Here is a 15,451-nt window from a genome sequence, read left to right as displayed (position 1 = left end):
AAACAAACCCAAGTTTGCCTAACACTGCAATTGCTTTTCATTCTCACGGCTTCTGTGCAGATTGCCTAATAATGTTGCATAAGCATTTACATAACTTCTGAGCTACCATGACAACTGCACAGGAACTGTTGAATCAGATTTTCATGTTACCATTCTTTCGCTCATGAGCTGATGAAGCGATGCATTGTAATAACACAGACTTGGTTCTCTTTGTGAGTGCCGTTGACTCTTGGATAGAGTAAAGAGAAATGCTTTCGGAAGCCTTTTGAAAAGGGCCCCTCATTCTGTCTAACTGGAAACTTGTTGAGTCATACGCTGACTAGCAAATGCAAGAGGCTACTGTAGTAGAGCATAAAAGACTAAGATTAAACATTTGGTCTATGATAAAATGTTTGTTTTACGGTAAACCCACTAATTCCAATAGTGTATAATGATTAAAAAAATGCCAACATTTGAGTTAATTAATCTGTAGGAACAACTTGCAGCTAAAATATCTACAGTAACACTGTAAACCTCTCGCAATTAAACAAATTCATGTAAAGTCCAGATACAATCCGAAAGAGAAAACAAATATTCCAATATCTTAACTCAAGGTGTGATGAGGCTTGATAAATCTTAACGAAGGATCACAATGTTCGAAAGATGGCATGTTCTTCGGTTGAATGTTTTGGTAGCTAGCCAAGTCCTTCCCAACCTCAAAACTTTTATCAACACCTCAATCAACATTGTGATGATATTTAGAAAAGGTTCAATGATAATTCTTCGTTTTTCGTTTCTTACTCATACCATTTTAGAGCCATTGCAATGGTAATCTTTGCAATTCTGTAGTATTTTTGAAATGCCTTCGGAATATTACATAAATGTTGTGGTGTATGAATATGGTACCATGTTATATACCAAAATACCATGGTATTGCCACAGAATACTATTGTATTTGCCGCTGTCGCCTCTGGCTTGCTTAGTTGGGGACGCTTTATTTCCAGCGATATCGTCGACCTGATTGCAAAGACACTATTTAAACTTATTGACACATTATTTTCCTTTTTTGATATTGTGCAGTGCTTTGACACAATTTGCATTGTAAAAAGCGCTATATAAATAAAGGTGACTTGACTTGACTATTTGTCCTTCATCTGAACTGTATGGACAATATGTGACCCTGGAGCACAAAACCAGTCTTAAGTCGCTGGAGTATATTTGTAGCAATAGCCAAAAAATACATGGGATGGGTCAAAATTATCCATTTTTCTTTTATGCCAAAAATCATTAGGATATTAAATAAAGATCATGCTCTATGAATATATTTTGTAAATTTATTACCGTAAATATATTAAAACGTAATTTTTGATTAGTAATATGCATTGCTAAGAACTTCATTTGGACAATTTTAAAGGTGATTTAGATTTTTTTGCACCTTCAGATTCCAGATTTTCAAATAGTTGTATCTCAGCCAAATATTGTCCGATCCTAACAAAAATTTGACACTTAAGACTGGTTTTGTGGTCCATGGTCACATATGAATCTATGATCCCAGTCCACAGTCAACACGGTTCCCTTTTTCGAACATGTGATCATATTTCTAGACATGCTGGTCTACTTATGCACTGAAGTTGCCAAGCAGACACTGTTCCCTTGTACTATTTATTAAAAAGTCTCCTTTCAGAACTCAACAAAATGTTCAAGGGAGCCCAAATACACCCAGGAGAAAAGACCTTGAATGAGGATTTAAGTAATTAGTTCCCAACAATGGAAACTTTCTTTCTCTTCTGAGCAGGGTGGGGGTCAAAGAAAGTAAGACAGACGTTTACTAGTTATATTGCATCGCCTGACCTATAAGCATGTCACCCAGTCACGTACAATTATTGTTTTTATGTTGTAACTAAAATATGAGGATTGGTGTAAAGGGTTTACATCTATTTTACAACAGCACACTCAGCATGTGCAAAGTTCAGTGCAAAAGGAATATAAATTACAAAAATGGGGTCATAAAAAGTAACAGGAAGTCTGCTAGCTGTGAGTCACCTGACCAAGTAACCATATCACCCAGTCAGAAAAATAAATAAATAAAACTGTTTTCATGCATCTGGCGATTAATATAAGGAGAAAAGAGCCAGGGCTATCAAAATGATATAATTTTTTTTTTAATAATGAATGAAAAAAATAAATACATATATAGACAAATACACAAACCTTTAGCAGTTCTCATTGCTGTTGAAATTCTGTAAGATACAAACATTCAACCACAGTTTTTGTCTGTGAATAAATAATCTTCCGTAAATAATTCACATTTGTATTACAAAAGAAGGGACATAATTATTGATGGGGTCAATAAAGGAAATAATATTCTGTAATGGATTTTAAGGTTTTAACATTACTTTCCTTGAGCCGTTGCGATAGTAATTCTATGGCAGCTACACCGTTCGAGCCGCTGCGTTTGCTGATTGGCTAATGTGGAGAGAGGGCTAGATTCTGACCAATCAGGGATGAGATCCTTGTCAGTGAATGGAAAACTACAAGCTAGAACACGCTCCTCTGTCACCCCTCACCCAACCAATCATAATGCTAAGCGTCATGTCCTCGCTCGATGATTGGCTCGTATGCGCGGAGGCTGAAGAAGAGTTATAAAACCCATCAGCGCACGAGTGCCGTGGTGCTGTAACGGTGCGGCATCTCTCCTTCCAGCCACGCAGAAGCACAACGAGAGAAAGCTGCGCGTGTATTTTAACTGTCCATTTAAAATATCAACGCAGTCGCTCTGCTTGTATCAAGAATTGCTGTCTTACGTCAACTGCGAGTTATTGGGATCTCGGAAATTTGCATTACAGGTAATGTTACGTGATGGTTCATCACGCTAATGTAAGATAGATTAGAAAACTTGACATCATTACAAATAGTTTTTAAATAATTGCTTCATAATTTGCTCTCATATTATCTCTTGGGTCAATTTAAGTCATCTCTGCTCTTGCTTCCTTAATTTGGTGTTGCGTCGTAATGTGTCCGTCGGATATGGGAATGGTCTCATGGGCATGTCTATGGTCTGGACAGTGGATAGTTATGAAAGCGCAAGACTGAAATACAATACAAGCATCTGGGTTACGCAGCAGACGGTTTCCGGCTTTCGTGTAATCTTCGTAAATGCAATCCAGTTAAGTTACCCTGCAGTCTGGGGTGCATAATCAGGCTATTCGCGCATCTTACCATGAAGCCGTCACTGGGAAACGCATATCGACTGCTCTGGAAAGTTCTGTGGAGCGCAAATAGCTCAGTTATTAAATGCATCATCATGTATGAGCGCATATTAAAAGTGAAAGAATGTTAGGGACTTGGCTTCAGTCACCATTCACTTCCATAGCATTAAGAATGTAAAGGGGTAAGACTGTCATTCTAACTAACATCTCCTTTTGGGTTCTTCACATTTGGAAGGGCACGAGTATTTGATGACAGTATTTTTTACTTTTGCGTGAACTATCTCTTTAAATATAGGCGCACAGGAGAAAGCGTGCGCCTGTATTCAGAACTGACCTGTGCGCGTGAGTCGACGTCACGGCGACATAACGTTACTTGTCTTATTCGCACTCGCAGTGGAGGAAAACGTCTCTAGCTATAGTTCACACGTTGGTAACGGCGTAGTCACACTTTAAAGCTACGCACTTATGGTTTCTAAACTTTGAACTTGAATGACTTGTGTCCATTTACCTTTTTTTTTATGAGTTGCACATTTCTTTTTCTTCAACTGCAGCCTCATAAACTGTCTTGCACGTACATCTGTTAGGCACACACGCCCCCCTGGACGAAGACGGTCTGTAAACTCAGCTAAGTGCATTACACATGCAAAATATTAAGCAGAGCTTTATATTTAAGTGTATTAATACGTGTACTTGACATCTGGCACGTCGTGTGGTCGCTATTCAAAATGACTCGGCGATTTCGAACCGCTTTAAAAAGGCGCTGTCACTTTAAGAAATTCTGCACACTCATGGTTACATTGAATTTCGGTTGGGTTCATAAGAAGTACCAGCTGAAGCTTATAGTTTGCCTTACTCTAATGCAGATTATGTAGGGTTATCTAATACAAGAGGCCAATTTTAGTCCCCATTACTGATCATGATCATGATCTTGGGAGGGGGTTTTATGGTATGTTCTCTTTTTGCATGTAACAGGTGAGCCACTATGGAGTTGTACAACAAAGACACATTTTCTGAGGGTATTCTGCCTGTTGTCATTGTTGGTAAGAGTCGTCATTATATATGTGTTGTCCATGAGCACTTGCAAATGTTAATGCACATTTACATGCATAACGCATGCAAAGCCATTCTATTTTTGTTCTGCTGTTTCTTTCTCATTGTCATCTCTGTTCTAGACTGTACTTCTGTGAGCAATTTGAAATGTTGTATTGCAGCCAAGGTCCAGAATTAACTAATGACCAGGCTCAAATGGAATCTGTGCGTGCAGAACTCTACAGAAAGCTCAGCAGTCTTGCACAGAATTGCAACGCATGTTATTCAAAAATGTTCTGCACATCCAGAATCCCTTGCGTTTATTCAATATTTTGGCTACTTTGATAATCCTTTCACCTCAGTTACATTTAACATGTTTAAATGTGAGATATCAGATTAAAACTCGTGTTCTGTTGCAGTTCCTGATATATAGAGCTTTCCAGTATTCACTTGCATGGCTGTCTTTCAGGTAATGGACCATCAGGGATCAGTCTCTCTTATTTGCTGTCGGGATACACACCTTACCTTTCCCCCGATGGCTTCCATCCCAACCCAATTTTGCATAACAAGCTGACAGAGAATCCTCATCTGTCTTTGTTTGATCAGGTAATGCACACACACAATCCCCCTATATACATTTACCACACCTCTTTACATAACAAGTGGTGACTTGTATGGTTTTTTTTTACCAAAAGCTTCTATAGAGGCAATTTTTTTTACCAAAAGCCTCTATACACACCTTCTCGTGTTAAATACAGAAGAAAAAAAACCTGTTTTGTCTTATCTGCATGTAGGATCTGGAGTACCTGTGTGAGGGTGTAGAGGGCCGTTCATCAAACCCTGTGGCTGTGCTCTTCGATGCCCTCCTTCTTCCAGATGGTGACTTTGGGGTGGATTGCGCCTCCCCGCTGATATGGAGACATGAGCCGGAAAGAGCCACACCACACCTTGTACTGGGGAAGGGACCACCTGGAGGGGCCTGGCATGTAAGTAACCACACCTAAAATATTTCTGGCTTCTGGTCTTATTTCTCAGCAGGCATATTGCAAATTACATTTTCTTCAGATTTTGCTTTTGCAAAGTCGTATTCCTATTACTGTCATGTGATAAAAAGCAATGAGTAAAACACAGAAGTGAAATGTTGATCTAAATAACAGTGATGAGAAATAGGGTGAAATATGAGGTTCACCCTAATACAGAAGTACAGCCCTGTGGGGGAGAGGGAACACAAGAGCTCATGTGATTAATCGTTGCTTGCCTGAAAACAACTGCAACAGTGTCTAAAACTATTTAGGTTTTGCACCAGTTTGATCAGATGTTTTTCTTGTGCTCTGCCTACTTCATTCCAAGATGTCAAGTTGTTCTTTCTTATGCTTGATTCCTGCAGGCGATGGAGGGCTCCATGTTGACACTCAGCTTGGCTAACTGGATGGAACTTCCTGGGTTGAAGCTGAAGGAGTGGATGAGAGATAAACGAAGGTATATAGAAAAGAAACTGAAACATTAAAATTAGTGCAGAGAATAAAGTGCTCATATTTCATACAACAATCTTAGTCAGATTCTTGGCATAAGTCTGAAATGAAAATAAGATTCCCCCATTGTGTTAGTCCTAGAATCAAACTGAAACTATTAAGCAACTTACAACTGCTCTGCGTACATTTTTCTGGTAAAATACTTTCTCTTTTTCTAACATATTGTGAGAAGTATAAGCGATAATTATCTTAATTTCTGTTAAAGCTGCAGTCCGTAACTTTTGCCTCTTTGTCGCCCTCTCTGTTTGAAAACCTGGAACTGCAGCCTTTTGCGGAATTATCTCGCTTGCGTGGGTTGTGAGTTGGCACGGCTTCAGCGCGGTGAATGTGTTGCTTTCATTCACCGTACCGGTGTGGATATTTACTGTACTTTGCAATCACAGATTCTATGAAATATGACCCAAATAAGAATTTTCACCGTATATTGTCATCTGAACAAGTAAGTAACAAGTCTGCCACCTTTGTTCTGCCCAACTGAGTAAAAAAAATTACCATAAATCGCGCTACCAATGCTGATCAAATCTAAAGATTGGTTAGCTCATATCACATCAAACCGTGCAAATTATTATTATTATTATTGTTATATTTTCTTCTCAAATTATTAATGTTAACAGCATCAACATTGCGTGACTGAGTATAGTGTGTATTACCATGTAGATTTCAATTTCTGTACAGTCTAATTTCATATTAAGAAATTATATTAACCCAAAAAGCAAATTATGTTCCCTTCGAACTGGTTCTCTTTAAAATACAAATCTTGTGTAATCCCAGGCTATCTGTAATTAGAAGCACATTTAAAACTTGAATATAATTTCATTTCATTCACATGTGTTTCATAAACGCATAATCCTTTCTGGATCACAATTCGCCATCAAAAGGATACATTTAATTAGTCTAGCTGCTGTGAGAAAAGGCTAAAAACGATGCGCCACCTGCAGGATCCTCACATGCGATAACCTAGTAGCTGGGACAACTTCTTTATGTTTACAGATGTGACATAATGACACAGTGGCATGCTTGAATTTCCCGCGAAAACCTACCCGTACCACTCAAATTAGAAAACATTATTATAAACTAACCATTGTGAAACGGGCTAATGGCGATAGTCTTGAACACTGGCTGGTTATGTACATGCTCAAGTATTGATTTTTGGAACATTTTTAACCCAAAAAAGTTACGGACTGCAGCTTTAAAAACATAAATAATATGGTTTTGTAAAATGTCTCTTTTTTTTTTTTTTTTTTATTACAAATGTTACTTTTTTGTGAATAAGTAAGGCATAATGAGTAGAACATTTAAAGATGTTACAATGATCAAAACGGATAATTTAACATACTGGTTTGTGTGCGCAGAAATTTACGTAACGACCGGGCCACACCAGCTGAGATTGCATCATACTACCAGCACTATGTGACTAAAATGGGTCTGGAGAAGAGCTTTGCTTGCGGCACCACTGTAACCTCAGTGTCTCGGGTTTCCCTCGAATCTGGCTGCTCCGTTTGGAAGATCCAAGGCCTCCAGAGAAGAGCAAGCAGTGGTGAAGGAGATGAAGTAATTGAAGTTCCTTTCTCGGTCTATGCCGAGAACGTAGTGCTTGCCACAGGAACCCACGACATCCCAGCCCGTCTCAGCGTGGAAGGTGAAAACCTTCCCTTCGTGTGCCACAGCTTCTGGGAGCTGGAGGCCGCCATTTCATCAGGCCGCTTGGATCGCACTTCAGATCCGGTTCTTGTGGTTGGTGCTGGGTTGACTGCAGCTGATGCCGTTATCGCAGCTCACCACTTGAACACTCCTGTATATCACGCCTTTAGGCGACCTGTGAGCGATCCGGCGCTCATCTTCAACCAGCTTCCCAAGCTCCTCTACCCTGAGTACCACAAAGTGCATCAAATGATGAGCCAACAGCAGCACAAAGAGGGTGAGACAGTGGTCAATCTGTCCAACCAACCTCTTTCTTCACCTGCTGATAGCACCAGCTCATATACCTCTTATCCTGGTTACCTTAGTTTCCCAAAGCACCATGTGGCTGCCTTCAGACCTGATGGCAAATGTGTGCTTGAGGATGAGAGAGGGTTACAGACAGTGCTGCAAGTCTCAATGGCGCTTGTTTTGATTGGTGCCCATCCCAACCTGTCATTCCTCCCAGAACATGGTCGCTCACTAGCATTGGACTCAGAAGAGCAAATCAGTTGTCGGCGGAACCCACTGGATGTGAATCCATACACGTATGAGTGCGTGAAGGAGCCAGGGATGTATGCCATGGGTCCGCTGGTGGGCGAGAACTTTGTGCGGTTCCTGAAAGGCGGAGCTTTGGCCATTGTGTGTGATATCGCCCGAAAACAAAGTAACAAACTTCAAAGGAAATGCACAACATGCTCATTGAATATTCAACTGACCAACTGCACATTGGAAGCATGAAAAGACATTGACTTTAAAGGGGTGAAAAGACATCTTTGATATATAGCTATCTGGTACTTCCAGAATCCACATACATGTCGGAAAATGCTCAGTGGTTCTGCTCCAGCTGACACAAAGGAATCAGTTGTTGAACAGTTCATGACCACTCCGACATGCAGACTTGCAAGTGCACGGATGCAGATTTTTGTAGTTAATTGCTAACTAACCCACCTCTGAACATTAATCTCGGTCTCCGGACACAGGGTGCTTTAACACTTCAGGGATTTATTCCATTTAGTCCATGGCTGCTCACTCGAAACACTACTCATGTACTCACAGCAATCATGTTCTGTTGTGCCAAATTAACATTTGTAATCTGTGTTTTCAAATCTAATATTTCCTTAATGTAAGGAAAACACAAAACTAATCTTTGCCAAGCAAATGCTGCTGTTGTATCAATGTTGGTACTAGCCTGTCTCCTAATGTATTAATCATAGTGGACTTAAAAATATCAGAAAGATCATTGTAGCATTTTGTCTCCCATACATTGCCTTCCCAAGTAAAGCATACAGTTGTAGTGAATCCTTTGCTTATACCAGCAAACCAGACTTGAGTGTCTAGAATTAGGGCTGTTAAAAGTTTAAGACATCTTTGTTTCATGCTGCTGTTACTAACCCAAAGCCAACCTCAAGTGAGGTCAGGCTGCACTTACAAAACTGACCACAAGAAGGCCTTTGCACGCCGTGACTGAAGTCAGCAACATTGCATCAGACATAATGATCTGGCATGACCTGATTCGAATGAATGTTTAATTCTGCATAAGTGTATTCACCACTGCATTAACTGACATGTGCCAAATGTATGGCCTCGAGGACCTTTTGAGTAAATGGCCTACAATGAGTACCTGCAACGAGTAAAATAACTGTACATTTATTTAAATTTGTGTAAGATGTAAATTAAAATCAAATGCATATCTTGTTGCTTCAAGAAAACTATTCTAGATTCAAGGTTATAATGCAACCTCCTTTTTTTTATCTAAAAACTATTTCTGCTGTGTTACTTGCATGTAAGTTATAAACCCTGGCAGCTCTGATCAAACCATTGTTTGTAAAAATAGTTTGTGCTTTTTAAAAAAAATTTAAATATGTAGTTTATCTACATGGGTTGTTGCAGTCAAATACTATTTAGAAAAATAAAAAAATGGAGCCTGAAAACAATACCGTGCCTTCATGTGTCTATCTATGACTGTGCAGTTTTAAGAATGTTTGTCAAAGCCAACTAAGGTCATAAAAAGTTTAGAGTTCTTGAAAATCATCGTTCATACTTTTCCATCCATAAAAGGGTCACATGATAACAATATGGCTTCTCTGTGTTGTTTACTACAATGATAGACGTATTTATTTAAGTCAGGAGTTCTTCAAATATTTTCTTTAATCTTGCTTCATTGCTTTTTTAACAGGTTAAAATCTGAAATATGGCATACATTACATATATATAAAAATATTCAAATTATGTAAAAAAAAAGGCAGTATACACTATATACTGTACTTTTGTAATACACTAGTATTACATCACATACATTACAAAACACTACTAAAGTTTCACCACTAGATGGTAGCAAGTATCTACTACAGCTTAACGACATCTGTACTACTTCAAGTGTACTGAATATAATTTAATGTCATTTTGTTCTACTTATAAGCTCTAAAATATTTATTCAGTTAGAAATGGCTCTTTTCGAGAGCAATCTCTATAAATGAATTCTAAAAATCCTTACTTCTAATTGCAAATTAAACAAATAAAATACTTTGTGTGTGAACTGAACTGCTGATTTTTTAGCAACACTAAAAGATACTGACTTAAATACTCCATCCATGGACTTTGTGAGTCTGGGTGTTTATGCTGTGAGTGGGCACATGAAGCCCTTTGCTGAACAAGGTGACCTCCGCTCTCTCCCACGGACAGACAGGTGGCCACTAGAGGACCTGATGCTGAATTTATCATGTCTTCGTTGCTATGAGACCGTTGAGCTGAGAGGTGGACTCATTTCATAATGTCAGGTAACAGTACAAGGCTGGGCAAGATTACATGCTGACTCATAGATGATATGAATCCCTGAAAACCAGCTCTTGTGTGTACATACATTTAACAGGAAGTATTTCTGCTCTGATTTATCTTTATAGAAACAAAGTATATTTTAAATAGCTTAAGAAGAAAGAGTTTAGCAATTGTGGTCAGCTTGTAGTCATAAGCAATCAATTAAATGTTTTTTTACGGGGTTTTTTATCAAGTCTTATAATTAAAAATAAATGGATAAAAAGAGCAAAATGATTCTAAAAAGTGATGCAGTTGGTAACTATTTCACAAATTTTAATCACATTTTCGCTTTTACTTGTTCGTCTTAAATGTTTTTAAAAGTACAAACATTTCATTTTGTGTCTATTATGAGGTCATATTATTATATAGGTCATACATATATTATTATGTGATCCTGGACCACAAAACCAGTCATAAGTCACACGGGTACATTTGTAGCAATAGCCAACAATACACTGCATGGGTTAAAATTATCGATTTTTCTTTTATGCCAAAAATCATTAGGATGTTAAGTAACGATCATGTTCCATGAAGATATTTTGTAAATTTCCTACTTTAATATATCAAAACTTTTTTGATTAATAACATGCATTGCTAAGGACTTAATATGGACAACTATAAAGGCGATTTTCTGACAGTTTAGATTTTTTTGTTTGTTTTTTGCACCCTCAGATTCCAGATATTCAAATAGTTGTATCTCGGTCCTATCCTAACAAGCCATACATAAATGGAAAGCTTATTTATTCAGCTTTCAGAAGATGTATAAAATGTATGACCCTTATGACTGGTTTTGTGGTCCAGGGTCACATATATTATTTACATACATCAACTACTTGTATGTTATGACAAAAGTAACGGAAAAGCACGAACATTTCCGAAGTATTCATGCTCCGCCCCTTTTTGAGTTCGTCTCCAGCCGATCCACACAAACGGGTTAGAAAGCGCGAGAGCGAGCCAGAGTGAATGTTTATCACTTACTCTGTGGAATCTATCAGGAGTGGAAACTTAAATCAGGTTTTGCTGTATTCATTTTACCCGAAGAGCTCTTTCAATCTGCAACCGCTCAAAATAATCACCATAAAGGACATATAAGCGGCTGGATCGACTGAATGAAATCATGAGGAATAAAAAACACGGCGGTTGTCGCGATCTAAACTAACGTGACTATCGATCCAGCAGAGCCAAGCTTTTGAAAACGAAGACTTTCAACGGTCGGTTTTTCCTGCGGGTTTACGTGGCACTTTTTTGACCTGGAGACTTATTGTCAAAAATCCCGGTTTTAGTTTTTTTTTTATCCACTTTCACTGTGGCGATGCGATGTATTTTCAGAGGTTTAGTAAGTTGCGTGACCGGGACTAGTTTACTTGCGCCGGGCAGCCAATCAGCGGAATAACACTCACTGTTTTGCGTTAATTTATCCGCTTTTGCCTTATTCACACGATAGCCTTCAAAAACAGCCTCGTACCGCACCCCTCAGATATTGACAGCGGGTTTTCGAGGTTTTCCTAAGGAGGATAAGTGTCACCGCTGCGCGTGTTTGTGGTAAAATGGATGCGGGAATGGAGAAGGAGTGCAGCGCTTTGGGAGGGCTCTTCCAAATCATCATGAACGACATGAAGGTGAGTCCCTCTCAAATTAAAATAACACACCCGATGCTTTGATTTCCCCCCAGCATCATTTGTGGGTTTGGAGTCTGTCTGTAGAAAGGCTCAGAATAAGTTATTTTCCAGCTGTTTTGGAGGGTTGGCCGGCTGCTGATAGATGTGTATCCAGCCGCCCTGTGATGTGCGTCCCCTTCAAATCACCGTTTACATCTGTGTAGGCTGATCATCTAGGATATATGAGTGCATTTACTAGTTAGAAAGACTGTATAGGTTATTTGTAAATAATAAACTGTAGAAAAATGTGGTTATTCCATCTTCCATGTTCAAAGGGATTTCTGTCACACTAGCATATAACTAGCATGTTATTAAAATGGCTAATTTGACATGTACATTGGTATTCTTGTAACTACCTTGGAGCTTGGAGTACCATCATCACTACACCCATGTTTTGTTTATATACATGTTAATGCAAGATCTATACAATGTCACAATGTCCAAAAACATGGTATTACCATAATACCCATGGCAGAACCATATTCAGATTCAGAAGATGTCATCAAGGACACTGTGGTGTTTGTCCAAAATGTAATTTAAATATGGCTATGTATTTAAATGAGCCAGGTAGATATGATGGTATATGAGTATAATATTTATTTAGTAGTACCATGGCATATATTAAAGTGTTCAGCTATTATCCGGCCTAGTTTATGAAATGAATCAGCCTATCTAAAATGTGTCAGCTCAGTTTGTCATCTGTCAGAAGTTCTTGTTAATGGTTTCAGCACGACATGTGGTGTTAAGTTATGTCCTGTTGTCTAACAGCAGTGTTGGTGAACATTAGCGGACACTGGATGGAAATACTCTACAAATACTGCTAATACCAGTTGTTCATAATCATTTTCCTCGTTGAAAATCTGTTGTAATGCAGAGACGTGTGAGTGCGCACAGGTGAACAGGAAGTCTTTAATGTGTCATATCCTGTTGTAAACCTGGCTCAATGTGTGACTCAGGCTTTATTTATTGTATTAAAATCTAGACATTACGGCTCGATTTACAAGTATGCATTGTCAAAGCATTGCTTTTTTCTGTCCTTAAAGGATTTATATTATGATGTTTGTTTATGCGTGTTTCAAATGCACAGAAAAGCATTGTAGATATCATTTTCGGATGTTTTGGTGTACCTACAAGTGTTCGCAAAAAGTATTTACACATACACTTAAAAAAATAATGCAACGGCAAACATTTCTTAATTGTTTAAATACATTTTAGGCGACAGTATTTTATGAACATGTGGATTGTTGCATGTTTGGAATTTAATGGTTTGCATTTATGATGACACATTTCCATGTTTTTGTTTGTACTCGGTTGAAGTGTAGTCTTGAGTTTCATGAGCGAATGAATGGACCAGCAGTTTTTGGCAACGTCTAGCTATCCATTTGTATGCGTGCTGTTAATGTGGAAATAGGCCACTTGACTCACAGGAAGGGGGAAGTGTGCAGGATATCCCCATGATTGTGTGTGTGTGTGTGTGCGCGTGAATTTGCGCGCGTGTATACTTATGATTCACAGAAAAACAGCTGTGGGGCAAAGGCTACATTTTGACCTGTTAGAACTCACTAAATAGCACTGATGTCCATGCGTGCTATTGACATCAGTGCATGGAGCAGAGAAGTTAAGTGTTTTCTATGAAAGTTTAGATTATTGTCTAGATTTAAAGGTTTAGTCGTGATTTGCTCATCCTCATGTGGGTTCATGACAGAATATTTATTTTAAAGATCATATCTTATTTCTAATTGGGATATTTACTTTACTTGGTGTGCTTTGTAATCTAGCATAAGATTTGAATCAAATAATACAAAGCTTTAATACTATTACTTTAATAAGCAGGACTAAGTAGCTATTTCCAGATGACAGACGTCAGGTATTTGGAGGGAATCATTCGTTTATACTAGTCTACATTCACACTACATTATTTTGGGTAGATCTAATGCCTGTATGTCCCTCACCTCTTATGTTATACTCAGTGTTGCACCTGATTTCCACAAAGTTCAAGAGTAATGCATGTAAAGTGCCTCGTTAGCTGCTGCTTACTTGTGTAAAGTGTCAAAAGTGCACAGATAAATTGTAGTCAGAGACAAATGTCACTGGTCAGAAATAAAGTTTAGCTTTCAAGGTAAAAGTTGTTTCTTCTAAGAATTTGATGTTTTTTTTTTTTTTTTGAAATTATACATATTGGCTACATAAACCTTTTATGAGGGTATATGAAGTTTAGCAGTGAGGGATGTGAGCTTGGTTGTCTTGGGTTTTTTCTGCTTTGCTTAATGGATTGAAGCAAGTGTTTTCTGGAATGCACATTACTTCATTTTTCCTTTCACACCATTTTCTGGTCTGGTCTGTGATCCTGCTTCTCATTTGCTAGTGTTACAGCTTTTCTCCTTCAACAGAACAAGTTTGTGTTCTGCAGAAATTTTGTCAGTTTTTGTTCACCAAAACAACAGTGCAACAATTGCACATAATCAAAGGTATAGTTGACTAAAAAATGGCAATTCTGTCATCATGTACACATCCTAATGTAGTTTCAAACCTGTACGGTTGGGGTTGTCTTGATTATGAAACTTTGTCTGATGGTTAATTGTCATGCAGTAGTAAAATATTTTTATCTTGAACTCACTTTTGCAGTAACAGTGGTTTTAATATGTCTTCTTTGTATCATCTTCAAAGAAATACAATAAGCAGCTATTTTTGCTTATAATTACTTTAGATGACCAAACATATGTAATAGAAAAACCTTTAAATGAAGACAATTGAAATTTTTGGATGCAGTTCTTTAAATAATGGAACATCGCAAAGATTCCTTTGCCCTGTACAATGTGATCTTTACTGGGTCGGCGTGTTTGTAGGTAACATTGGACACCTCCATTTATTTGGAGAGAAGGATAACACAACAGAATTCCATCTCCACCTGCAAAAATACTGTGAAAGATTGGTTCCTATCATAATACACAGACGCGGGTGGAGAGATGTGTAGTAGGGTTCGTGAGGTCTCAATAAGCTAGACAGGGAACGGGATGACAGCAGGTAACGTGAGAGTTTTCCCCTTCTGTTGCACTGTTTCCAATATGTATTTTAGATTGCTGAACTGGGATTAGATTACCCTACTGTGTGCCGATTGTATTTACTGTGATTGTATTTACCCTGATACTGAGACACAATATATAGTATGTTAACACTGTTTTTGCCATTAAGATCATTAGAGCAAGAGGTATCTAGAATGCAAATAGGCGAAAATGCTGCAGGAAATAGTTTTGCATTTGCACTGCAACTATTCATCGCAGTACAGTTAAGAGAGTGAGAATATAGCATTATACATTATATTCCTACAACTATGAATTTAAAAAGATTTTAAAGAATAGGCATTATAAGGTAGGCAGTTAATACACAGAACCGTAGTTCACTGACAAGCAACACAATTCGCGTTCAGTATCGCAGATGAATCGCATTCGATTATGAACACAATATCACGTTGCTTGTCAGTGAACTACAGCTCTGTGTATTAACTGCCGCTCCATCTAAAAACAGGTGATGGAGATTTACCGCCAATCAC

At 38.3% G+C, this 15,451-nt stretch overlaps 2 protein-coding genes across 5 annotated transcripts in view; both read left to right on the top strand.

Moving 5' to 3' along the window:
- The first annotated feature begins 2,616 nt into the window (after positions 1-2,616).
- Positions 2,617-9,498, top strand: LOC306879259 (oxidative stress-induced growth inhibitor 1-like). 4 transcript variants are annotated; one of them, XM_079432058.1, is made up of 7 exons: positions 2,650-2,825; positions 3,740-3,799; positions 4,161-4,228; positions 4,687-4,823; positions 5,012-5,203; positions 5,605-5,696; positions 7,102-9,356. In XM_079432058.1, the coding sequence occupies exons 3-7, from the start codon at positions 4,171-4,173 to the stop codon at positions 8,165-8,167; spliced, it is 1,545 nt and encodes a 514-aa protein (XP_079288184.1). In that variant the 5' UTR covers positions 2,650-2,825; positions 3,740-3,799; positions 4,161-4,170; the 3' UTR covers positions 8,168-9,356. The 4 variants fall into 4 exon arrangements, with proteins under 4 accessions (XP_079288182.1, XP_079288184.1, XP_079288183.1 ...); XM_079432057.1 differs by having other exon boundaries at positions 3,740-3,812; XM_079432056.1 differs by lacking the exon at positions 3,740-3,799 and having other exon boundaries at positions 2,617-2,825; positions 7,102-9,498.
- A 1,670-nt stretch (positions 9,499-11,168) lies between these two features.
- LOC306879280 (protein MTSS 1-like) overlaps positions 11,169-15,451 on the top strand; it is a 55,626-nt gene continuing 51,343 nt past the window's right edge. The window contains exon 1 of the mRNA XM_079432091.1: positions 11,169-11,862. Coding sequence (XP_079288217.1) covers positions 11,791-11,862 — 72 coding nt within the window. The 5' untranslated portion in view covers positions 11,169-11,790. The remainder of the gene's footprint in view (positions 11,863-15,451) is intronic.

The sequence above is a fragment of the Barbus barbus genome (assembly GCF_936440315.1).
Source record: "Barbus barbus genome assembly, chromosome: 13".
NCBI lineage: Eukaryota > Metazoa > Chordata > Actinopteri > Cypriniformes > Cyprinidae > Barbus > Barbus barbus.
Note: the sequence above shows the minus strand (reverse complement) of the source record. Positions and strands in the feature narration are given on the sequence as shown.